At 42.9% G+C, this 27,104-nt stretch overlaps 1 protein-coding gene across 2 annotated transcripts in view; it reads right to left on the reverse strand.

The window, feature by feature from the left end:
* Positions 1 to 27,104, reverse strand: part of LOC127045558 (serum paraoxonase/arylesterase 2-like) — a 152,700-nt gene that overhangs the window by 49,765 nt on the left and 75,831 nt on the right. The window contains exons 1-2 of one of the 2 annotated variants that reach the window (XM_050941741.1): positions 21,911 to 22,058; positions 11,484 to 11,554 (exon numbers count right to left, since the gene is read on the reverse strand). In XM_050941741.1, coding sequence (XP_050797698.1) covers positions 11,484 to 11,554; positions 21,911 to 21,984 — 145 coding nt within the window. In that variant the 5' untranslated portion in view covers positions 21,985 to 22,058. Of the gene's footprint in view, positions 1 to 11,483; positions 11,555 to 21,910; positions 22,059 to 27,104 lie in introns of those variants that run through there. The other variant, XM_050941742.1, reaches the window with a different exon arrangement.

Consider the following 27,104-nt stretch of genomic DNA (forward strand, 5'->3'; position numbering starts at 1 on the left):
TACAGCTGTACTAATACAGCTGTAACAACCAGCGCTGCAAAATTTTAGATGTAGACATGGCCTAAGTTATATGGTTTCTTTTCTTTGGTATTTGCATGAATATAAGTGCTGGAGTGCTTAGATTTGTATTCTTTTTGAATAAGGCTGTTTATTCAATATTCTTTTAAGCAATTGACCCTGTGTTGTATCATCTTAATACAGAGAGAACATTTGTATGTATTTTTCCTTTTTTTTTTATATAAAGCTTTCTTTTAAGACCTGTTGGAGTTTTTCTTTACTTCAGGGAAATTGAGTCTGTACTCACCAGGGAATTGGTGGGAGGAAGAAATCAAGGGGAGATCTGTGTGTTGGATTGCTAGCCTGATTTTGCATTCCCTCTGGGGGAATAGGAAAGTACTTTTTGTTTCCAGGATTGGGAACAGAGAGGGAGATTCACTCTGTTTGGATTCACAGAGCTTGTGTCTGTGTACCTCTCCAAGAGCACCTGGAGGGGGGGAAGGGAAAAAGGATTATTTCCCTTTGTTGTGAGACTCAAGGGATTTGGGTCTTGGGGTCCCCAGGGAAGGTTTTTCAGAGGGACCAGAGTGCCCCAAAACACTCTAATTTTTTGGGTGGTGGCAGCAGGTACCAGGTCCAAGCTGGTAACTAAGCTTGGAGGTTTTCATACTAACCCCCATATTTTGGACGCTAAGGTCCAAAACTGGGACTAAGGTTATGATAGCCCTGGGATAGCAGGGAGCTTGGGGGCTATTTAAAGGGCTGGGGCTCCAGCTGCCTCTGCTGCACCCTCTGCCTTGCCCACACCAGCCCCGCTACCCCTGCCTGCAGCCACCTCTGCACCAGGTGCCCATAGCCAGTCCCTGTCAAACCCCCGGCCGTGTCTCCAGTCAACCCCTGCAACACACCCGTGGCCCTGTCCAAAGCCAGCCAGCCCCACACACACTTCTGCCTGCACCAGCCCTGCACACCCTGCCCTGTCTCCAGCCAACCCCTGCTGCACCCCCCTGCCTGAAGCCAGCCAGTCTCTGCCTCTGCCAACCCCTGCCAACCCCTGCTGCATCCCCCTGCGGCCCTGCCTGAAGCCAGCCCGCCCTCCGCACCCCCTATCTCCAACCAACCCCGCACCCCTTGCCCTGCCTCCAGCCAGCCCCATGTCCACTGCTGCCCTGCAGTTCCAGGACAGTAACCCTGCACACCTGCTTCAATGAGGTGGGCAGGGAGCAGCTGAGACCCACACATGTGAAACAGCAGTCATTAATAACCAATCAACAGCATATATGATGCAATGTACATAATTTATAATTTTATTATTTATATAGTTATGGAAAGTAAATAATACATGAAAGAAATGAAAGGCTTTTTTTTCCATTTTTTTTTTTAAGTCATCCCTGCCAGGGCCCCGCCGAAAATGTTCGAATTGGGCCCCGCACTTCCTAAAGCCGGCCTTGCTTTGAAGAACTCACCGGTTATTCATACCATTGTGTAATGTAGGTGCAAGCAACTGATGCAAGTTATGGACAACTGAAGTCATAATTCTTAAAATGTGTTTGCCAGTCAAACAGGAGTTATCCCACTCTAAACAAAGGAATGTGGTTTCTTCATCAGGCAGTTACTTCCGAAGTACTTTGAGGGCCTATCTTCATATACAGCGTTACACAGGTGCTGCTGTAGCGCTTTAGTGAAGATGCTACTATGCCAATGGGAGAGCTGTTCCCATCGGCATAGTTAATCCACCTCCCTGAGAGTAGCTATGTTGACGGGAGAAGCTCTCCTGTAGACTTAGCACTAGACTAAAGCTTCTATGTATGCTTTAATCATGGCTTATACGGGATGTTAGATCAGTATAACTATGTCGCTCAGGGATATGGATTTTTCACACCCCTGAGTGACCTAGTTATATGATATAGGTCTGTAGTGTAGATCTGGCCTCATGGACAATGAGAACGTATTTATATAAGTCAGATAAACAAAGCTATCAAGCTAACAAGTTGGGAAAAGAGACAGTGTAGCCACACCCCAGCAAGGAAAATAAACTTTTCTGAACTAGAGAGACACTTAAGCAAATTAATCAACTGACTGAATACAATGTTAGTGTATCATGTAAGATTTTATGAATGCCTGTAACACACTGGTGATTAACATACTTGTAAATGGCATGTATTAACACTATAAGAGGAATTATGAATACTCACTGATATTATGTTTGAATGTGTGTGGCTGAACAAAGGAAAGAAGTGTTCCCATCCAACCTCCTACGTAAATTAAAACATAGTAAAATCAAAACAATGGAAGCCCCATTTAACATACCGGAGGATGGGAAGCCCACAGGAAGGGAAGAACAGTGTGAGGTCAGTGTCCGAGTGGGCACAGCAAGCTGAGCACACAGGAGGGCTTCCTGCCTCCTGAAACAAGGGCACTGAACTTTGAGAGATAGAAGCAAGGACAGAAAGCCATTTCAGGCAACCATCACTAGACCGACAAAGGAACAGAGCTCTTGCAAGCTGAGAAAAATGGGCCCTTCAACCCAAAAGGATTGGGTCTGAAGTCTGTGGAACCGAATATAGGTAAGCAATCTGTCTAGGAAAAGGTCTTCCACCTGGGAGAACAAAGGAAGCCAGAACCTTGTGCTTTTGTGGAAAAATTGCAAAAAAAAAAAAAAAAAAAAAAAAAAAAAAAAAAAAAAAAAATGTAGACATATAATTAGGAAGGCCAAAAAAGAATTTGAACAGCTAGCTAAAAGTAAGAGCTAAAAAATCTGTAAGTACATCAGAAGCAGGAAGCCTGCTGAACAACCAGTGCGGCCGCTGGACAACTGAGATCCTAAAGAAGAACTCAGGGAAGATAAGGCCATTGCAGAGAAACTAAATGAATTTTTTGCATCGGTGTTCACAGCTGAGAATGTGAGGGAGATTCCCAAACCTGAGCCATTCTTTTTAGGTGACAATTCTGAGGAGCTGCCCTAGATTGAAATGTCATTAGAGGAGGTTTTGGAACAAACTGATAAATTAAACAACAACAAGTCACCAGGACCAGATGGTATCACCTAAGAGTTCTGAAGGAACTCCAATGTGAAACTGCGGAACAACTAACTGTGGCATGTAACCTATCATTCAAATCAGGTTCTGTACCAGATGACTGGAGGACAGCTAATGTGACACAATCAAAAAAAAAAAATAACACCACGAGAAGACTCCAGAGGTGATCCTGGCAATTAAAATCTGGTAAACCTAACTTCAGTACCAGGCAAATTGATTGAAATATAGTAAAGAACAGAATTATCAGACACATGATAATCCACTAACTATTGCTGGGGATGGGTCTACATGGTTTTTGTAAGGGGAAATCATGCCTCATCAATCTACTAGAATTCTTGGAGGGGGTCAACAAGCATGTGGACAAGGGTGATCGAGTGGATATAGTGTACTTAGATTTTCAGAAAGCCTTTGACAAGGTTCCTTAAGCAAAGTAAACTATCATGGGAAAAGAGGGAAGGCCCTCTCATGGATCAGTAACTGGTTAAAAGATAGTAAACAAACGGTAGGAATAAATGGTCAGTTTTCAGAATGGAGAAAGGTAAATAGTGATATCCGCCAGGGATCTGTACTGGGACCAGTACTGTTCAACATATTCATAAATGATCTAGAAAAAGGAGTAAACAGTGAGGTGGCCAGATTTGCAGATACTCAAGATAGTTAAGTCCAGAGCAGACTGTGAAGGGTCACAAAGGAATCTCACAAAATTGGGTGACCGGGCAACAAAATGGCAGATGAAATTGAATGTTCATAAATGCAAAGTAATGCACAATGGAAAACATAATCCCAACTGTACATATAAAATGATGGAGTCTAAATTAGCTGTTACCACTCAAGAAAGAGATATTGGAGTCACTGTGGATAGTTCTATGAAAACATCCACTCAATGTGCAGCAGCAGTCAAAAAAGCTAACAATGTTGGGAATCATGAGGAAAGGGTTAGATAATAAGACAGAAAATATCATATTGCCTCTAGATAAATCCGTGGTATGCCCACATGTTGAATACTGCATGTAGATGTGGTTGCCCCATCTCAAAAAAGATACAATGGAATTAGAAAAGGTACAGAAAAGGGAAACAAAAATTATTAGGGGTATGGAACAACTTCCATATGAGGAGAGATTGAAAAGACTGGGACTTTTCAGCTTGGAAAAGAGATGACTAAGGAGAAATATGATAGAGGTCTATAAAATCATGACTGATATACAGAAAGTAAGTGACTAACCTGTGGAACTCCTTGCCTGAGGAGGTTGTGAAGGCTACGACTATACCAGAGTTTAAAAGAGAACTGGATAAATTCATGAAGGTTAAGTCCATTAATGGCTACTAGCCAGAATGGATAAGGAATGGTGTCCCTAGCCTCTGTTTGTCAGAGGGTGGTGATGGACTGCAGAAGAGAGATCACTTGATCATTACCTGTGAGGTTCACTCCCTCTGGGGCACCTGCCATTGGCCACTGTTGATAGACACGATACTGGGCTGGATGGACCTTTGGTCTGACCCAGTATGGCCATTCTTATGTTCTTAGGAAATGTTAATTACTCCTTCTCAAGACACAAGAACTAGGGGCCCCAAATGAAATGAATAGGCAGCAGATTTAAAATAAACAAAAGGAAGTAAGTATTTCTTCACACAATGCTCAATCAACCTGTGGAACTCTTTGCCAGAGGATGCTGTGAAGGCCAAGACTATAACAGGGTTCAAAAAAGAACTAGGTAAGTTTATGAAGGATTGGTCAATCAATGGCTATTAGCCAGGATGGGCAGGGATGTAAAACCATGCTCTGAAGTACCCCTAGCCTCTCTTTGCCAGAAGCTGGGAATGGGCAACAGGGGATGGATCACTTGATGATTACCTGTTCTGTTCATTCCCTCTGAAGTATCTGACACTGGCCACTGTTAGAAGACAGGATACTGGGCAAGATGGACCATTTGCCTGATCCAGTATGACCATTCTTAGTGTACTGATGGAAGAAGAGGCAAGTTGGGAGATGATTGATTGGTGAGAGAAACCATTTTGAACAAAGCCTGCATCTTGTTACATTTGACATGTGCTTTTAGAGGTGGTGTTTTCACTTTTATTTGCTTGTAACCCTTTCTAACTTTGTTCCTTTTACTTAGCACCACTTAAGTCCTATTGTTAATACACTTATTTATTTTCATGATGAACTAACTCTGTGCGCTGTTTAGATAATAATCTGTGATGCAGTTTGTCTCTTTACAGGTGCAACAAACATCATTTCTCAGAGCTGTCCAGGAGAAGGCTGGACATTTTAGGGCAGTGGTTTTCAAACTTTTTTTCTGGGGACCCAGTTGAAGAAAATTGTTGATGCCTGCAACCCAATGGAGCTGGGGATGAGGGGCTCCAGGTTTGGAGGGAGGCTCAGGGCTGGGGTCGTGGATGAGAGGTTTGGGGTGCATGAAGGGCTCCGGCTTGGCGGGGGGGGGCCTCAGGACTAGGGCAGGGGGTTGGGGTGTGGAAGGAGGCCAGGACTTGGGGTGCAGGCTCTGGGCTGGGCTCTGGGATAACAGGTTTGGGGTGCAGGAGAGGCTCCAGGTTTGGGGGGCTCAGGGCTGGGGCAGAGGTACGGGAGGTGGTCAGGGCTCTGGGCTGGGGGTGCAGGCTCTCAGATGGGGCCGGGGATGAGGAATTGGGGTGGAGGAAGGGGTTCCAGGTTTGAGGGGGGGCCTCAGGCGCAAACTTACCTCCAGTGGCTCCCGATCAGCGGCGCAGCTGCGGTGCAGAGGCAGGCTTCCTGCCTGTCCTGGCACTGCAGACCATACTGCATCCCAGAAGCAGTCAGCAGCAAGTCCAGCTCCTAGGCGGGCACCTCCACAAGCAGGTCCGCACAGCTCTTGCCAACAGGCACCACCACTCCCGGTTCCCATTGGCCAGGAAGCAGCCAATGGGAGTGCAGAGCTGGTGCTTGTGGCGGGGGCAGAACGTGGAGTCCCATGGCCCCCCCACTTAGAAGCAGGACCCGCTCCTGGCCGCTTCCAGGATGCATTGTGGTGTCAGAACTGGTAGGCACTAGCCTCTCTTAGCTAGGCAGCACCACGGACAGGACTTTTAACGTCCCAGTCGGCAGTGTTGACCAGAGCCGCTAGGGTCCCTGGGTGCTGAACAAGGTGACCCAGTGACTTACAAGCCACAATGCAATACTGGGTGGCGACACAAACTTTGAAAAATACTGGTTTAGGGCACACAATTTTGGGGAAATTCAGGACTAGGAATGTGTTGGAGTTATCTAGTTGGTTGTAATCCAGGCTGGTGGAAGCCAAAGTGAGGTTGTAGACAGGCTGTTGAGATCAAAGCTGCTGAGCCAGGGCTATGTAAGCACACAGATGCTCCGGGTGTGACCTACATGCTTGTGGCCCAGGGTGGGAGCTACAGCAACAGAGCATTGTGAGGGTCCCAGAGTTATGGGTAAGTGGTGACAACTCCCCACTGGTCCTGGATTGCACCCCTGAATCCTGACCAGACTGTCACAATCACTTTCTGCAGTGATGAGTACCCTAGAAATATTTACTACAAAGGTCCTTTCTTCCTTCTTCTGTCAGGATATGGAATTATTTTGTACTTGCACCATACTACAGCATAGATTATTAGGGTTGGAAGGGACCTCAGGAGCTCATCTAGTCCAACCCCCTGCTCAATGCAGGACCAATCCCCAAATGGCCCCCTCAAGGATTGAACTCACAAGCCTGGGTTTAACAGGTCAATGCTCAAACCATTGAGCTATCCCTCCCCCTACGTTAAATGATACTTCAGATTCACCTGCCTGAGGATATGAAATGCAATTCCATCATGTTTCTGAGAATAATGTACACAAGTTAGACAAAGCAATAGGTTGTTCATGAGGAGAAACTCCTAAGATAATTATTTCCATGAATTCTTAATTAAGAGACAGTAATATGAATAGAGCTAGGTAAACAATTCACAAATGATCACTTATTCAAATGTACTCTTCTCTTTGTGATACACACAAACAACTCATGATTTTTTACCAATGTGTTCACTATTTGCAGTTGTTCAATGAATTGCTTAAACTAAGCATTGTTTGCCTATGAGTTATTCACAAACTGTCAGTTACAAGTACCTGATATTCATACTGCACAATTGGCCCACTTATAACACAGTTTCAGCTCACTAATTGACTGATGCACTTTCTTGAACAGAGGAGGGAAATCTAGAAGAGAATATGGGGTGGTCATGAGACTTCCAACGTGAATACTCACTTGAGTGTTTCATGAAACTTCTTTCTGCAAACATTCTTGTGAATAATTAAAAAGGATCCACCAAGAAGGGGTCAAATAAAAGCAAAACAAATTGCAGGGTTCAGTTATATAACAATTCCTGATTTTGCCCAACTGTAAACACAAGTGGAATGTACCCTTTTCCCACCCAGGATGTAGATTTCTAACAATTAAAAAGATCACCATGGACTGAAGTTTGCAATTCAGGTGTGCAGTTATGCCAGCTTGAAAGACATTTGCCTTTTTTAAGAGAATAACCTTCTCCCCCTCATCCTCTCACCAAGATGAGTTTCTGACCTTTTTTTTTTTATGTTGGCCTTCGAAAGCAAAGTGAACAAGAGTCTAAAAACATGAAGTGGGAAATTCTATGTGGAAAAACAAACAAAAGTGAACTAGACAGCAAAACCAAGACTGCAGTAACTTGAAAACTACCACTGGTGAATGATTTTTAACATAATGACAACAGACTGGAAGAGCTGCTCCATTCTCCCATGTACAAAATGAGTAGTTTAAGATTACTTCATTCAGCGCCAAGATAGTCAATTAATCACATGCTCACTAAAGAGGCCAGACTGACTAGTCCAGTTTTGCAGATTAATACAGATATTACAACATTTTATTGGGGAATTTTAAGAAAAAAGACTGACATACACCTGCAAATATTCTTATGTAATTACAGTGGGACAGATCCTGCAAACACATGAGCAACATTACATGGCTGAGTTCAACAAAAACATGAGTGAGTAATCTTATTCAGATAGGGAGAAGTGTTTCAATTTCCTGGCTTCCTTTATGAATTCCGTGGCAAAACTATGTTAAAGTAGAGTTGAGGAGGTTGGTGGTATGTCATTTCCTTGCAGAAAGCTGAGCTGAACTAAACTCAAACTTCTGAAAACTAGAAAACTTGGAGTTAAGGTTGCCCATGTCCATGCAACCTTAACTCTGCCCTCTTTCAGCAATGCCCCAATATGCCCCATTAACACAAAACCTTTACTCTGCCGGCCTCACTATTGCTGAAATGTACAAGCTCTTCACCTCTTTTTACAGCCCATTCACGCTCACTCACAGAAATGCCATCTAACACTATTAAAGGACAAAAGGAAAAGAAAATGGTTGGCAGAGTAAAAGGTATGTATGTTAACAGGGTGTGTTGGGGCACTGCTGAAAGGGGAAAAGTTAAAACTGCATAGGCAACCTTAACTGCTCATTTCCTGCTTTTCAGAAGTGTGAATTTTGCTCAACTCAACATTCAGCAACGGGATGACACACACACACCAACCAATCTCAACTCTGCGGTAATGTAATTTTTTGCCATTGAATTTCCCAGAGTTATTTTTAAATAGGAGAAATATGTTGTTGGTAGGAATTAGTAATACTTCCAGACTGCTGTCTACGCAAGTAAAGAAGTGAACATGTTCTTACACACCGTCCCCAATTTCAGTCCCCCAAAGATTCAGTGGGCACTGTGCACTACCTTGAGTAAAACTTGAAAAATTGAGACCTTTTTGACTCATGTAACAACAATAGTTTGACCTCCGGCTCTGTGCAAGAAGAACCCACCTAGAAACTATTTTAAAAATGGATATTTTGGGGGACTTCTATCTCCACAACTCCTAGCTCAAATGAGCCCAATTTTGGGTCACTAACCCTGCGCCGCCCACTCCTGAGGCAAACCACATTTCAATGGAATCCAACTAAGCATGTTGATTTTAGAGGACTTAGAAAGGTCAGTCTTTAAACATAAGTTGTGATGCAACCTCTACTATCTTGGTGCTGCCATTCGACTATTATTTGGGACCCCAATCCAGTGAAGTGAAGTTTGGAGTGACGTTTTCAATTTCATATCATCATGCTGACTTTTTAACTTGCAGCAACTTCTTGACATTATTAGTTTGTTCTCTGTTTATACAACGTCTGCCACAACGGGGTTCTGGTCCATGACTCTGGCTCGTAGGTGCTATAAGAATACTGCTACTATTAACAGTCACCCACTGATATGTTGGAGCCACTGAGTCTGTTTCCTTGCTTTGACTTTGCTCTGAGGGCCAGCAGATGACAGGAATGCACCTGAGCAAAATGCTCAGCTAGGGTTGGGAATGTTATGAAAGAGGAGTAAGGCAGATAGCTGTAACATTGTGTATTTCTCAACCACAGTCTTTGGGCAAAAGAGGGGCATCAGCATTCAGTTAATCTTCATATAAATATCAGGCTCCAAGATGTGTGTGAGGGACAGTTAATTATCTTGCTCATAAGTTAATCAAATTGTTTTTGCCATTTAGAGTTCTATTTTCCTGAACAAAATGAGCATTTTGCAAACGCAACAAGGAGTCCAGTGCCATCGGACTCCTTGTTGTTTTTGTGGATACAGACTAACACAGCTCCCTCTGATACCTGACATTTTGCAAACAGTTTGGTAAAGACCCATTTGCTTTTCCCAAATGGGAGCGAACACACCAGGTTACACTCAAGAATACCTTTTACATGAAACATTATCAAGGGAAATGAAAATTCTGCCTCTTCCTCTAACAAATATGGGCTCAACTCAGAAGAATGAAATGCTTTCAAACGTAAGTTCTGCTGACCTCCCCTCCCCACTATCACATACAAAAAATTCTACTTGTGTTTGTTCAACTACATAATTTTGAGTTCAGAAAGGCATTTAATCCCTGCAACAGTCAGCAAGTGAGATTTGTGAAATCAACAGTGTTACTCAGCTAGGTCAGAGGAAAAGCTGTAAAGTCCAACTGAGCCAAAGCATTCCACAAAAAATAGACAAGGGAGTTCACCATATACAGATATTAATAAGTACAACCCTGTTAGGATTTTGTTTTAGCAGCCATTAGAAAGATCCTGTTAAACAAGGCATAGGTCTAATTCCCCCCCCCCCCCGACACACACAATAACCTAGTATTCTTCAATCAGCAAATCCACTCATAAGTGCTCTGAAACAGGAAGAGAACAAGTTAATGGCAACTTCAATATTTAAAACAGCTAAACCTATTTTGACCTGGCTGATTTCAACATGTGAAATGTTTGTACAAATAAAAAAGCCATCCTTATGATGCTGAGCTCACTACCTCAAATATGAAGGAGATATTTTAACCAAAGAACATGTAGCTAAGTGGCTAAAAGCCATGAGAATTTACAATTGCTCATTTAGCTAAAAAAAAAAAATCCCAGTTTTCCTTGTGCACAACAGAAATATTAAATTAAGAGGATAAAATGACCACTTAATGTATACCAAGATATACAGACATGCTAAATTACACATAAATATTGTATTTGTTTCTATAAAGAAAAGGAGATGAAGAAATTTACATTTTCATTTTCTTCATAAACAGGTCACATATTAAAATTTATTTGTATGGGACAGTGCTAAGGTCTGCACAAATAAACACGCACAAAATTAGCTTCAGTGCTTAGTATTTTCAGGCATGACCTATATAGAAAGTAATGGCAATCCCCTTTTCCTAACTTGGCTAGTCATAAGCATGGACATTCTGTCTTTCAAGTGTTATAGCTCACTTGCATATTCAGGTTAAATTATGCAATACATTGAACTTTGGGATACCATAACGTGAGAAAGGGGAGTGTGCTGCTATATGTATCTCATATACTAAACACCTTTTCTATTTCTCCACATCCACTTTGACTGGACTCTGATCTTAAAACCACCAACTCCGCCCAGCATTTTGCCAGCTTGCTTTTATCAGCACGCCAGTTAACTCTGTGCCTGTTGCTGTCTCTGAAAATCTTCACACTTGCAGAAGCTCCTGTAGGAAATGTATTACCAGCAGATAAGCATCTGAAGGTGTGTCCCACTAGCATGGCCACACCTCACCATGTGCATTTCAGATATGCAACAGATCTTTAGTTGGTCTCTCTATCTTCATGGTACTGTGACAAAGGTTGTGAAAAGACAAACAACAATGGCAATGTACGTATACAGCTTCCCATCCCAGTACTAACCGAAACTTTCCTTCGATTCTAAACATCCAGCTGTTCACAACAGAATTTTCTGTCTGCTGACTCTTTTCTTCCCCACTGGAGTTCAGGGGGTTCACAATAGCAAAAAGAGTATTTATAGGCCACCGTTATTTTTGTTTCCAGAGTCAGCTTTTTAAAACCTGGCTTTGGTGGCTGACTTCAAAGCAAAGCTTCCAATACAAAGTACTTAGTCCTATCACATACGTACCAATTCTTTTAATAAGCTGGCAGTTGGGAAGTTCCACTGGTTCCAGCTCTCTGGAGGCATTCATTTTACGTCTGCAAGAGGAAATAATACAGGTTAGTGGAACAGATCAAATTGAAATGGTGTTGACTGATATATGCCGGCTAGCATATAAACAGATTTCATAATACTATGTATTATCTGCACCATATACACAAGTGTGCATTAAGTACAAATATTGTAACAGTGATACGGTTTAAACTGATCTATACCATAATCCTTTTCACTTATGCTAAGTCACCCATAACACCTTGCACTTACTGAAGCAGGCATTTGGCACAAGGAGATAGGAAACTTGTCAAAATCAAGATATATTCATTCTAAGTCTTAGTACAAGCTAGGGAGGTAACTTCACGGACCAGTACCTGGAATATGAGTATCTAAAACAAAGATAAGGAAGGAACATGGGAACTGGGACAAACTGATGGTTTGGGTTTTAGTGACGTATAAAGGGATGTGCAACTTGTAAAATCATACAAATAATCCCAGCTGAAATGTATACCTTGGGGAGCACACTTTCTGCGTAAGGTGAATATAACATTGCTGCAGGACACTGCTCTTTGGAGACTGGTATCGTACAGAACTTTTTTCCTGTACCATATTAATAAACCTGACTGACATTGGTTACATGGTCTCTTAAATATATTTCATAATGTACCAAAGCGTGGTCAAGCAATTGATTATACAATTTATCAACAGGCTAATGCTCAAAAGGTCCCCACTTACCTTTACTTTAGCTATAGAACCAGCCATTTCTCAGCAAAATGCTAATGTTAAAATATAAAATAAGCATCAGAGTGGTCTTCATATATTAATCTGTGTAACTGCAATAGTGCCAGATCCAAACATTCAAAAATCATGAGTAAGACTTAAAAAAATCACCCACAAACATGGGATATTTATAAATAATAATTCTGGAGCTTTTGTTAATCTCCTATTTGTGAGCTTTTAGAGTACCCCCACATCATGTTTTCAAGCTTCTCTCTGAAATTATGATGGCTAGACACTTTCATTAAAAAGTACCATAAGCTGAGATTCTCACATAACTCAATGACTCAAGGAGCCGGGACTTTAGAAAGTCATCCATTATTGTGGCATAAAATGGAAAGCATTGGGAATACTGTATAGACTGAGCAAATATAACTCTAAAAATAATTGTTGTAAACTTTGATGTCCAGAAGTTAAGCAACTCTAGCTAGATGGGTTTTGTAAAGTTACGCTTTATGCCTAAATTAAAATACTCTAGATACCAGGCTCCCATATAGGGCCTAACGCACTAAGTCACTATTTCAGAAAGAAGAGTCACCTTCTTTCCCCCCAGTCCAATTACTATTTTGGGGGTCTGTTAATTCCATCCTATCCTATCACTCTTATTGCTTTCCAATGCCAAAGTATCTTTAGGGGCAGCACTCCCTGTTGGTGAATGACAGGTGGTACTATTCTTGGTACAGCATGTTTGGTCTAAGACTGTTTTGTTTCCTCCTGTACCAAACACTGAACACTCTTGCCCCATTCCCTGCCACAAGGCCCCGCCCACCACTCACACCATGCTCCCTCGCTCCGTCACTCGCTCTCCCCCACCTTCACTCATTTTCACTGTGCTGGGACAGGGGGTGACGGCTCCAGCTGGGGTGCAGGCTCTAGGGTATGGGCGGGTGTGACATTCCCTGGTGTTATCCAGACCAGTGATCTGCTAGGTCACTCTAGTCCTTGACTCTGGGAGCCAGCCTTATCCTGCCCTGCTGTGAGAACCCCCACTCCTGGGCTGTTTACGCACAGCCTCTGGCATGTAACCTGCTCCTTGGATTGTGCAATTGAATGACACTAGCCAATATCTCCGGTCCCAGACCCAACCCTAGGAACCTCCATCTTGCAGTGTCCAGTTATGCCCGCCAGATGCTGCAAGCTTATATGAGTTTCTCAATTTAAAAAAGAAATTGATATGTAGGCTTGTTTTCCCATTCATGAAGACATTGGTACCGTGCCAATTGAGGCCTTATGCTATTTGGGGATGTGGTTTAACTTGGCAGACAGAGAATCAGGGTGTTAGCAGCAGGACTCAAAATTGCCCGTGGGTGCACATACAGATGTGATAAAATAAGGCAAGTGTTACCAGCATAACTGTGTAGCGTAGGCCTGGCTTTGGTATATAGCTAGTTACTGGGAGCTGTATACAGTACAATAATACCCCACAATCTATTTTCGTATTGTCCTTCTGCTCAAGAAAACTGTTGCAAATGGCTAGTGAATCTGAGACATTTCTTTGCTGCATTACCTTTTCCTTCAGCCATAGTCCTACAATGACCCGCCAAGAATGACTGCTCTGGTCACAATTCTAAAATCAGTGACCAGAAGCCTGACCTCCTTTAAAATACCCGCTGTGTTCTTCCTACTAGCTTACGTCTATAAGCATAGGGGTCTGGCTCCATGTAAAGCTACAGGTAAGCTCTGCACTGCTGTCTTGTCTAGAAAAGAAGGCCTAGATTTCCTTGCCCTGTGGGGAGGTGTGGTGCCAGCCCAGCTGCGGAATAACCGCAGGAATATAGAAGTCTATTCTGTCATCACAGAGAAGATGCTGAAGCTGGGGTAGAAAAAGGTGATGAGCAGAAATGCCGGGTCATGGGGAAGGGAGTCCAACAGAAGAGCTGGGGCTACCCCCTAATACTTGCTGCTTCTGTGCAATTCTGGCAGGGACTCCATCAGCAATCTGTAAGTAAGAGTGGACACCTCATGAGACCCAGAGGAAGGAGCCCCAGTAGTGCAGCAATGACTGGGAAGGGAGATGAGGAGGATACAGACCCCCCCGAGAGCCAGCTCTTCAGGAGACTAATGGACCCCGCCCAGACACAGAATCCATTGAGGACGGGTAAGGGAGCTCAGGGAGCTATATTAAAGCATAATTTTCTCTTTACTTTCTTCGTGGGCCCCAAATCACCTCCACTCCCTTTCAAAATGGCAGTCGAATGAGCACAGTCAGAGAATAAAAGAATTCCCTTTTGAAGTAGCCAGAGCCAGTTTATTTTAAAAATGTGCCAGCAACAAAATAAGAAACTATCACAGCCAGTTAGTAGCCAGCAGCTTTTGGGAGCAAGATAAAATATCCATCACCATAAATCCATTAAATGCAAACCTAAACAGATACATTCTGAAGCGATACCAGAGCATTAGAAAATGTCAAAAACCTTGCAAGCACTCCAGTTTATTATTAGTCAGGCAGACTATGGTAGAACCTCAGAGTACAAACTTTGGGAATGGAGGTTGTTCGTAACACTGAAATGTTTGTAACGCTCAACAAAACATTTTGGTTGTTCTTTCAAAAGTTTATAACTGAATATTGACATAATACAGCTTCGAAACTTTACTATGCAGAAGAAAAATGCTGCTTTTAACCATCTTAATTTAAATGAAATAAGCACAGAAACGGTTTCCTTACCTTATCAAATCTTTTTTTAAAAAAAAAAACTTTTCCCATTTTTTCCCCCAGTACTTTGCATTTAACACAGTACTGTATTCGCGCACGCGTGTGTATGTGTCTTCTGCTGCCTGATTGCGTACTTCTGGTTCCAAAGAGGTGTGTGGTTCACTGGTCAGTTCATAACTCTGGTGTTTGTAACTCAGATTCTACTGTACATGATTTTTATGTAAACATTGCAAATGGCAGTGCTTTGGTTTTCCAGTCCTAGAGTCTTTATTTAAAAGGTGTATGCTGTACTTTGATTCAGGGGTAGGAAGTGGTAGAGATGGTGCTGGTAGCTCAAGGAGGGTGACTTTGCTTTGGCTTGCAGAGGAAGGCAATGGCAAGAACCTTCTCCTCTCATGGGGGGTTTCCTGGCCATTTCTAGGAAGCGTGGTCTTGTTCTTTCTGTCACACAAGGACATCTTCTGTGGACCATCACCAACTGGCAGCATATGGGCTAGGGCCACTTTAAGCCTCCTTGAGCAGCTGTCTACCCTGGGGGCCCTTGCCAGCCTTAGGAGTGATATCACCCATGAACACCACTGTCTGTAATAAAGTTAGCAATATGTACTGCACTATCCCTACACTTATTGCCCAGGACACCCCACAGTCCTTACACCTCCAACGGCAGGCTTTGAACAGCACTCTTATGCACTCACTATGCTGGGAGTTGCTGAGCAGTCCTGAACCAAACCCGACCCTCTGCATATTTTTATGTAAATCTTTGTCTCAAAACTCCCTACGCTTTTTCACATTGCTTTTCCTTTCTGTACTGTCTTTAAATAAGACAGATGTTGTTAGATTTATCAGCGGCCTTGGCTTGGGCATCCTTGAGAGGTGCAGCCTCCACTCCTGCTGAAAGACTGACTTTGACCAGGAACGAAAGAAAAAAGGACCAAGAAGGACATGTTCTCTGAGCTCCTCCATTGCTCAGAGCCCCATGCATGAGAGAATAGAGATTCAAGTAAATCCCTGTATTCCCTTTATGCTGGAGGAAGGACCTAGAGATGCATTGAGAAGGACCAAGAGATGCATCAAAATGTGCACAAAGACATCATGCAGCTCTACATGCAGACGCAGCTGTTACAAAACATAATGGAGCAAAATGCCCAAAGACTTCCACCCAGCAGCCATTGCACTGCATGGACAATTCTATGTTCCAGGGACTATCCATCCCCTACACTCTCAAGGTACCGGCATCGCCTGCAGCAATACCTGTCCATATTGCTCAATGCCAATGACAACTGAGAACTGCACAGTAAAACTGAGTTTTGTGAAAGTCATGCTTTATTTACTGATTCTTACAAAGCAAAACATGTGACTGCCCAAGTCAGCACCACTATTTCAAGACTCATAGCAAGTGTTTACATATCATTTAACATTCATACACAAACACAAAGTGATAGATGTGGCAATTTCCTGTAATATCTTTGAAAAACCTTATTAAGTTTAAGTGTCTTTGGAATCTGTTGTATTAAATGCAAAGATTATGTATTACTGTGGGCTGGGATTGCATGCCATCTCTCTGGAGATAAATGGGAGGTGAACTCTAGTAAATGTTATCAACTGTACTGAACAATGGGCCAGATAAGAATGAATTTTTGGGACAAACAGTGTCAAGTGTTTGTCTGGGAAATCTCTAGAGGGAGGTGAATACAAATTCCCTACTTCCAGTTATGCAAAAACTCAATCTTTTGAAGCTATGCCCTGAGGAAAGGACCATTGTCTGCTGATAATCTGTTCTCAGAGTCTAAGGTCAAAGGCACAAGCTGTAGAAGGGAAAGACTAAAGACTAATCCATGCATGGGTGGCCAGTTCTGAGTTGAGGCTGTTATGAACTTGTAGCCACAGAAAAACTCCTTAATGGGGTTTCAAGAATTGACTCTTACCAGAGCCCTCCTTGGAGTTGGGAGGTGATCTCTAGTAAGCTTATTTGCATGTGTGTAACTTTTATTGTTTTCTCTTAAAGTGAAAGCATTACAGAATAAACATACGTGGTTAGAGAGGGCTGTGTGGCAACTTATAACTGCTGGCAACTACACTGCTTGTCGCCTCTGGAGAGAAAGCAAAGCTCAGAAGCAGGCCTTTCAGGCAGCCTGGCTTGCTGGGAATATCAAAGCATAGGCAGAGAACTGCCTGGAAAAACCCTGGCAAGAAAGTGAGAGAAGCGAGTCTCTACCCAGGGGGGAGATGGCTGATTAGTTGGGAGCCTAGAGTGGTAGCCCTTGATAGACCATGGAGGGGGAATACAGGTGCAGTTGCCCAGAACGGTGACACCTAGTCATGAGGCATCTCCAGCATCCTTTTAATCTACCAAATGCACATTCAACAGTCATCCTGCATCTGCTCAGGTGGGAGTTAAATGTTTCCTTGCTGCCATCCAGGGCTTCATCAGCCAAGGAAATAAAGGCTAGGGGAGGTCCCCAAGAGTCACATGTTGGTGGGGGTGAAATGCCAACAGTATGCGCCGGTCTGAGAAAAGTGTCCCTGACTGAGATTTTCAAAAAAAGTCCAGTATTTTTGAAGATGTGAGAGTCAAGTTCCTTCCCTGATTAGCCAATGTTAATGCTAATTGATATGATAATATCCTTGAAGCCCAGGTGGCAAATTTCATGTGCCAGGCCACGTCAACACTAAAAAGTTTTGCCAGCATTTTTTCAAGTACACAGCTGTTGACATTAGTGTGTCTAGAACATCTGAAAGCTTTGCTGCCTTTGCTGATGCCATATATCCTCCGTGCGAAAGATTGCATCAGCAAAACCCACAGTGCAGGAAGGATAGGCATCCGTCAATGAAATGTCCACCTGTGATCCACCAATGCTTGCATGAACACAGGAAAGTACCCCTTTCTGTTTATGTACTCAGAAGAAAGCTAGTGGGAGGTGCAGAATCAGAAAGTGTAGCCCATATATTGCCTCCTCTTCCCTGTTTGGAAAGCCTATTCCATCAAATTCCTCTGTTATTTCCTGCACATTGCCCAGAGTCACAATCCTGTGCAGCAGGATATACTTAATGGATTTTCCCCCACCCCACACCATAGATTTTCCAACATCAAGGTGATTGACTACTAACTAATAGCAGCCCAGAACTGCAAGTCTCCAGAGCACAATCACTAGTCATGTCTCCAGTCTCAATGCAGCACCCATTCTACTATCCCTGAGCTGGAACACTGGGGAAGCGTGGCACTCACCTCCAGGAACATGGCCTTCTGTGTCCAAAAGTGCTCTGGCCACTGCTAATCATCCAGATTTACATCATTATCCAATCCCAGCACTTGGTTCTCATTTCACAGGTACAAATGCACTTCTCCACTGTTTGTAACTGGTCAGTGAATGCCTGAAGCAACTGGGACTGTCATTCTCATTTCTGCTGCTGTAGGACTACTAGTGGTGCTAGCTGAAGTTCAGAATATAGAAGAATTACTCACTCAGTCTCTAAAACAATGAAAATTCTGTTGATCTCTTCAGCATCTATGCTCCCAGCGAGATAGCAGAGAAATTGAAAAGCAAAGAGAAGACCAGAGGGTATTTTAATAACAGTGTGAAAAAAAGATTATGTGATGGAACAAAGAGAATTGTGGCAACTTGATCCCAAGTTGCCATAATTCCCTGAGAATGCTGGTATCCCACAACGCACTGCAAAAACACCCCACAAGAAAATGAGACAAACGGTGGTGTGGTGGATGCCTATCCTTCCTGCACTGTGGGTTTTGCTGATGCAATCTCTCGCACGGAGGATACATGGCATCAGCAAAGGCAGCGAAGCTTTCACGTTTTCTAGCGACACTAATGTCAACAGCTGTATACTAGAAAAAATGCTGGCAAAACTTTAGTGTTGACATGGCCTGGCACATGAAGTTTGCCACCTGGCTTCAAGGATATTATCATTTCTAACAATGTCTCAAAATTTATAACTGAGAAACTGATCCTCATCTCTTTAGGAAATTCACTTGGAAATGTCTCAAAAAAATAACCTTAGTATACACTCCCAGCCAACCCCTATCCCACCACTGCAACACAAAAAATGCAACATTGAACATCCTCATGTGACTATCACAGTGTTTCTCCTGTTTCTTGCTTGAGACCTATTTCTTCTACATCTGAGGAATACAAAAATGGTTTAAAAACAACAACAAAAATTCAAAGCAATAGAAGCTTTTGAAGTACACTCTCTGCATCAAGTGTTCAGGAGAAAGTTAGCATCTGCCAGAAGTCAATGGAAGCTTTAGCATTTATGTCCGTGGACACTGGATCAGGACCTTATTTATTATTATGAATTTTTAAAACTAAAGCATAATAAGAACAAGAGGAAAATAAGTAGAGTGTCAATGCCTTTAACAATCACACATCTGAAAATACAGCAGTTCAGCTACATCAAGAATTGTTCTTTTAAGAAGTGGAGGCAAAAGTCCATGAATAGTGTGAATTCTTACTATGCTCGGACCCCACAGCAGAGATAGGATGTGAATAAGCTGCCTCCATTGCTGTAGATATTAGCAATACAGTATGATGCATACACCAATTTAATACAAAATTAATCACTTTTCACCTCCAAGAGTATTAGAAATCATGTTAAATGTGTTTGAAAAAAGACAGAGATTGATAGGACCCTTTCCACTATCATATCACCAGACCACGATGTGCCAGAACGCAAGGGATTAATGTGAATAGCAGCAAAGCTATAGAGAACTTCTTAATTTTCATTTTCTTTTGGAGCGGGAGATATTAAGAAAAAAAATCTCACTTTCCAATCTCCTCCTTCCAGTATGTATTAGAGGAAACTAGACAGCAGTCTCAACTCTTATCTGAAGTTGTACATTTCCAGTCTCCAGGCAGTACTGCTGTATTAGCAAGGTTGCACTATAGTAGGCTTATAATGCAGCACATGCACACATCAGAAAAAAAAGTAATAAAAATAGAATATTCACAAAGCACTTTTAGTTTGATCTGTTTCTAGCATACAACTTCATTTCACCAGTTTTCAATATTACTTCAATCCTGCTTATTCAGCTTTTGACAGGGACCTGCTACTTACTGTGCTCTGAAACAGCTCACCCAAAAAATAAACTGGGAATGCTAGAACTTTATCAAGATCCCTGCAATGTGAGGCATAACAGTAGCAGTTTTTTGGTGTCAATAAATTTCCCAGTTAGTGCTCAGACTAGTGGTAGGACCAGCACTGAACTGAATTTAGTTCAAAACACAATACTTCTCTTAATACACTTGTACTGCACTCTACCCTGTACAAAAATAAGTAACAAAAAGTTTCTTTGTAATTAGCTACGTTAGATCTAAAATTTAAATCATTTAAATGTTGTTCCTTTGATTTCTTGCAAATATTTTTACATCACTCATTATTACCAGGATAAGGACTCCACTGTCACCTAACTAGGGCTACGTCCAGACTACCCGCCGTATCGGCGGGTTAAAATCGATTGCTCGGGGATCGATATATCGCGTCTCATCTAGACACGATATATCGATCCCCGAGGGCGCTTATATCGATTCCGGAACTCCATCAACCCCAACGGAGTTGCGGAATCGACAGGGAGAGCCGCGAACATCGATCCTGTGCGGTGAGGACGGGTGAGTAATCCGATCTTAGATATTCGACTTCAGCTACGTTATTCACGTAGCTGAAGTTGCGTATCTCAGATCAATTTCCCCCCGTAGTGTGGGCCAGCCCAAACTAATTTCACATTTACTTTTCTAGCCTAAAGCTACTAAACTTACATGGTTAGGTTTCCAGATAAGCTATTTCTGTAATATTGTATTACTAGCCTTTGCTATACGTACACTCTACTTCTAGGGTTTAATAGCTTTGATTCATTTAGTATTCATCTCAGTACTCAAAACTCCTCTGAAAGTTGAAACTGCCATGTTTCCTTACTGGAAGTATATTGGTTCAAGTTCCAGATAGTACACAAACTGGTTTGCTAGTGGCTGTTTATTCACAAGTTCTGGCTTTAAAAAAAAAAAGTTATTTATTTTTGCAATCTAAGTTATTTCACAACACAGATTTTTTTTAAATGACTACCTGATGAAATTGTATTTACCATCTTGACGGTGTGCCAACATACCCTCAGTCATTATGACCTCTGTTGGACGAGGAACATGCAAGTAAACAAAGCTATCCGCTTAAGGTTCATACTTCACAGACCCCATTAGCTCGGGTTAGAAAAGGATTTGACATACCCAGCTAGGACATCAACCTACTGTAAATCTGATTTAACTGGGGAGAATATTTCTGAAGTTAGTTTCAAGCCTGGCTTAGAATGACCAATGCAAAAGCAAACAAAGCAAGCGCTCCGACTGCATCTGGAGGATAACAGGGTAGTTTACATTAAACTCTCCCTTCCTCCGACATATTCAGTGGCATTTCTATATGGGCAGGCTGCATGCCACGCTAGACAATGAGATGAACTGCAATCCCCTGGGAAGGCAGACAACCACTTTTTTAAACTATGATGTAATAATCTCAGATGCTCAGCGATCCAGGCTCTACAAAGCCAGGCTCTTCTGTCCTGCACCGCTCTGCTCCAGTCAGCTTTGCACTCAGCCTGAAGCCCGCGGGCAAGCTTTGCCAGCCGATGAGGGCATGGGAGGAATGCACAATCGAGCCTTCTCTGCCTGGCACTTCTGCTCTGCATGCCCCATGCAGAAGGACAAGAACTCTGGGCGATAAGGACGTGCGGGACCAAAGAGCTCCCACTAGACCGGAGTGACTTCTAATTCGCTTCCCCACCCGGGGCCGTTCCCTTTCAAGCAGCGAACGCGGGGCTGTGGACACACCCCGCCCCCGCGAGGGAAGGAAAGCACGAGCTAGACGGACAGACCCCGGGTCTCCCCAGAGCTCGCCAGTCTCTCCAGGGGACAAAGCTCCCGACGTGCCCCGGCTCGGGCCAGCTCCCTGAGACGGGGCTGCAGCCACTTACCGGAACTCCATTAGCCTCTCCCCGAAGAGGGCGGCGAGGAGCCCGGCCAGGGCGAGCACCAGCACTTTCCCCATGGCGCTGTGCTGCAGACCGGGCTGTGCCCTCCCCGCAAACCAGGCCGGGCGCGCCCGCCTAAGAGCGAGGGCCCCAGAGCTCCGCCCCCGGCCGCTGATGATCCACTCCCAGCTGCGAGAGCCTCGGGCCGGGCCGCTAATAGGGGCAGGGACTCCGCCTCCCGCCACGCGCTCGGCCAGCCTCGCCCTGCGCCCCGGGAGCCTGGCCGGGGCTGAGTGCCCAGGGGCTGGCAACGGGAGAGACACAAACTCCCCGAGCAGGACAGAAGGGGCAGGGGGCACTTCTACTGCAGCCTAGCAAACATCAGCCGCAGGAGAAAGACCCTGGGCTAGATTCACACAGGAACTTGGGGCAAGTCTGTGCTACAGAATTGATTCCACCCAGGTTGCATCGATGTACAGCCACCGCAGTAATTGAATCGGTTTTAAACGTCCACACTATGCTCCTGGTGTCTGCGATGCACGTCCTTGCCAGGCATGCTGGCACTCATTTAACTGTCATTATGTCCTGGCTTCTGAAAGGCAACAGCATTCGGTGTAAGCAACACTGTTTCTACACTGACACCACCTCGCCCTAACTACATCGACCTAAGCGCTGTGCCTCTCACAGAGGTGGTGTTATTAAGTGGGTGGAGAGGGCAAGTTACATCGGCAGGAGCTAGATGTTAGTGTGGACACTTACAGCATTAGGTTGACAGAAGCTGCCTTATGTCTACGTAATTCTGTAGTGTAGACTGGGGCTTAGGCAGACACCTAGCCTGAGGCACCAGTCTGCAGGCACCTAGGGAACTTCTACTTCAAAAATGTAGGTGCTGGGGGAGTTTAGGCACCTACAGTGTTTGGTGGCATCTGGGGGGGTGGGATTTGTGAATCCCTGATTCTGGAATTTAGGCAGCTAAAATGGCAGCTAGGGGACTAAGCCTTTTGCGGAATCTTAGCCCTGTGTCTCCAGTGATAAGAAATGGCCAAAGATTTCCCATTAAAAAGCAATGAGGGAAAACTACGTGTGTCCCCAAGGGAAACAGGCACAACCAGCATTGCTAACCTGCAACAATTCAAAAAGCGTCAGCCAGGCCTCCCTCAAATTACAAGGTTAGCTTAAAAATCATGAGATTTTAAAATAATAAATATTGGGGTCTTTTTTCTTTTGGTTTCCAAGCCTTTCAGGTTCACTCCATGTTTGCCAGCTTTTCTCTGAAACCATGAGGGCTAGAAATTTACTTTAAAAAAAAAATGGAAGCTGAGATTCTCCTGTAATCTCTTCATTTCAGCATCTATGGCAAATCAGCTGCCAGAGAGCAGATGCATTCCCCTCCACCCCTTTGCACTACCCTTTGATGTCCCACTCTGCATGTGTGTGGAACTCAGACATTTTTATTCTTGGTTCCATACAGAGTTTTTACATGTAGGGAACCTAGGCACACCAAGATCAAGTGGTTTAGCAAAGGTCACTCAGGAAGACTTGCAGACCTAGGAATTGAACCAAGCCCACCTGATTCCCACTCCAGCATTTTAACAGAAAGACTAAGTCCCTCACGTCACTGTGGCAATAACATGTAGCAATGTAGCAATACTCCTTGCAATAGCAACCTCACTATAGAATGGCACCTGCCCAGCTACCCCTCCTTCCAATCACAGAGGGACGAGGTGTTTCTGGTCTGAATGTCTTTTTGTGCTCCATGGCTTTTCTAGAAACAGAGGTGCTTGTCCTTTTGTGGAAAAGCACCAGAAAGCTTCAGAAAGCAGCAGCTCAGATTTGGAGGCTCTGCTCCATATGCATTCTCCCAGGCTGTTTACAAGAGTGTTCAAAACACTATGTAACTATCAACATTCATCCTTGTGTAAATCCATTGGCCTGAGATTTGCAGCTCCCAAAGCTACACGTTAGAACAAAATAAAAATATGTGAAGTATAGAGAACAGCTATCCTAGGTTAGAGATGCTAAATAGATATTAGAGCTGGACTGTATTTCTTCTGTTAACATTTACAATTTTGAAGTTTCACAATATCAACATTTTGCTATTTGAAAATTTTTGACAGGCTTTGTAGTTGGTTGAAAAACTGGGGAGAAGTTGTAAATCTACTGTTGAAAATTTTCCATTTGCCCCCTCAAAATTCAAGATGTTGAGAAAAATTTTCACCAAAATTCAAATCAATCTGACCAGTTTTAATAGACACTATTTTAAAATAGTCCTCATCAGCTGTAAACGGTAGCACCATTAACTTCAACAGAGCTTTGCTTGTTTACACCATCTGAGTTTCTGAACTAATATTTAAATTTATATTGTCTCTTTAAGTTATCTGAACAGGACAAACCAGTGATGCATTTTGCCAGACGTGATCCAAAATAAATATACAGGAATTGCACTTGATGTTTTTAACATTTTAACAATAATTTGTGAATGTTTTCCTTTGCTTAGTAAATATTTCCTTAAAATTCTTCATTTTGGATTGTAACATGGCTAGAAGTAACAAACAATCAATAGCTTCTCTGAAACTGCCCCAGATGTCTGAATATGTGCAAGGCTACATGTTAGTGACTTCTAGGTGCATACAGCTGAGACATGAAATTTAATTTAGTCAGAATCTACCTAAAGATATTTTCTCAGGCCTTCTAATATATGCTGCCTGTTTCATTCCAATTTCCATCAACCTCCCGCACTTCCCTCTCCCACCCCCACAATATGCCTAAAACAAAAAAATATTTTTTATAATTTGGGACGCTTAGCAGGCTACTGACAACATCTGTTTCCTCACAAGCTGACATAAAAATGAGAGGGCTGGAACTGTATTTGCCAATCTTTGTAATGCATTTTGAAATTCTCATATGAAAAGCATCAAAAGAACAAAGTGATATCGTTATTATTTGATTTTTCTATTTCTGTAATAAAAATCCACACAGAGCTATTAATGAAGCACTGAGCAATAAAGGAACGCTGTTGACCCATTTTTCTGTAAAGCTTATACATGTTTTGCCTAACAGAAATATTTGTTCTTCTCTTCTTGACCATATGAATTTTCCACACTAATCTATATTTTAAAATGGAATATTCCATCAAATGAAGAGCAGATGGTCACCCTAATTAGAAAGGGACATCAGTGATTTTAAAATCCTGTGACAAAGAACACATCACTCCATCAGTGTCCCTGAGGTACAGTGTCACCTACCATATGGCCAGCTTCTTTGAAACTGCTGAGCAACTCAGTTACTAAATTGCACCTTTGTTCATTCAGTCATGTCTCTAGTAGAGCCTGTTTACTCTAACTTCTGCAAATGAAGGTGTTTATGCCATGCATTGAAACTACTTTGCTAGAGTTCAGAGTCATAGTGTCCATTCCAACTCCCACAAAAGTCAATGGAAATTCTCCTATTGACTTAATAGGAAACAGACTCAGACCAGATAGTAGGAAGAACCTCAAACAAGAAACATTTCTTGCTTACAAATGGCATTGTATTATTTATTTAAATTGTATCTCTTACTCAAATGAATTCAAATGATTGTCAGACCAGTTTCTGATCTTATTTTCTCCACTGTAAATCCTAAGTAAGTCTTCTGACTCCAGTGAATTACTCTGGATTGATGTTCATGTCACAGAATATAATCTAGCTCTTGTAATGCCTGGGTTGGTAGAACCTACTGTGTTTGCCTGTTTGGGCAATGACATATGCTGATGAAGGTTGAAATAGTCTGTTATTAAATCAATAATCTATATTAAATCAATAATCTATATACAATATGTAGCATCCTTCAGAAGTTATTTGATAAAAAGATGAAGACTATAATTAGAATACCGTGCTTCAGAGAAGTGGATGGAAAGGACACATGTTTAAAAAAGAAAATATATAAGACTTGCATAGTCCTTACATCTCTTATTACTAATGTCAATTGAGAATAGATCAGTTCCAAAATTATCTTGATTACTGGAACATTATGCAATTCAGAAAAATTATCTTTGCTTCAGATTGCGTTCTGAGACATTTTGTTAAGAACATAAGAACAGCCATCCTGGGTCATACTAGCCCAGCATCCTGTCTTCCGACAGTGGCCAGTGCCAGGTGACCCAGAGGGAACGACCAGAACAGGTAATCATCAAGTGATCCAGCAGCAGCAAAGAATGGTGGCCAATGGTGGCAGAGAGACAGTGGCAGCAGTGAGCAAGCTGGAGAGGTGGGAGCAGCAGAGGCATTTCTCAATGTACCCCTAGAGATGGGAGATGAACACACTTCTGAACTTTGGATCTTTGCTAACCAAGGACAGCCAACTGTGAGTGGCATGCAGCAGAGGGAGATGGCATCGGCATGTTAAGGGACATCTGTTAGTTGGATTTTCACATTGCAAGGCAAGAAACTGAGGCAAAGGGCACTGCCCAATGCACTGTGGGGTGTATATTTGCCTATAGTCACATACTTTTGAATTGTGGCTGTGATATTAATGTTGGGTCCCCTTTTCCCCTTTTAATAGAAGTTTTATTTTGTTATACACAGCCTAAGTGCTTGCAAATGAGGGAAGTATGGCTACTTAGAGGTACCACTACCCAGGGGTGATGTTTAATTTTCTGAGATTTCCGGGTGGGGGCTCAAGCTCGTTCTATTCTGTGCTGTTAAGAGAAACCCCGAGACATTGATCCTGACCCTTATTGGTGCTAACTCCGCCTTGCAAAAGGGTTACATATATATGTTTTGATCAACAGATTAATAGGATTTAATATTCCAAACAATTCTGATAAGCATGTACCTATAGTACCTAGGAATACTAAAGACATGAATTACTCTGTAGTGGTATCTCAATCAAACAGATTAAAAATAAATTCATATTAGAATCTTTTTCAGTTATTTAGTCACTAGCTCCAAAAACTCAGATGGTTCCCTTAAGTAAGTGTGGGTTTATGGCCAAAATGTGGCCCAGCTACTGCAGGCAAAAGGTACAAGAGACCTTCTCTTTACACCCCTGCAGTGTGTACTGATATCATGGGTAGCAACACAGGAGGGAATCTCAACTGATCCACTATGTCCCCCACTATGTGAGCGGGAGGGGGAAATGCCCCAGATAGCATTGCTGTGCCCCATCCCAACCATAGTGTGTCAAGTAGGGATTGTACCAGGGACTGCACACTGCATC

Source organism: Gopherus flavomarginatus, chromosome 2 (assembly GCF_025201925.1).
Source record: "Gopherus flavomarginatus isolate rGopFla2 chromosome 2, rGopFla2.mat.asm, whole genome shotgun sequence".
In the NCBI taxonomy this organism is placed as follows: domain Eukaryota; kingdom Metazoa; phylum Chordata; order Testudines; family Testudinidae; genus Gopherus; species Gopherus flavomarginatus.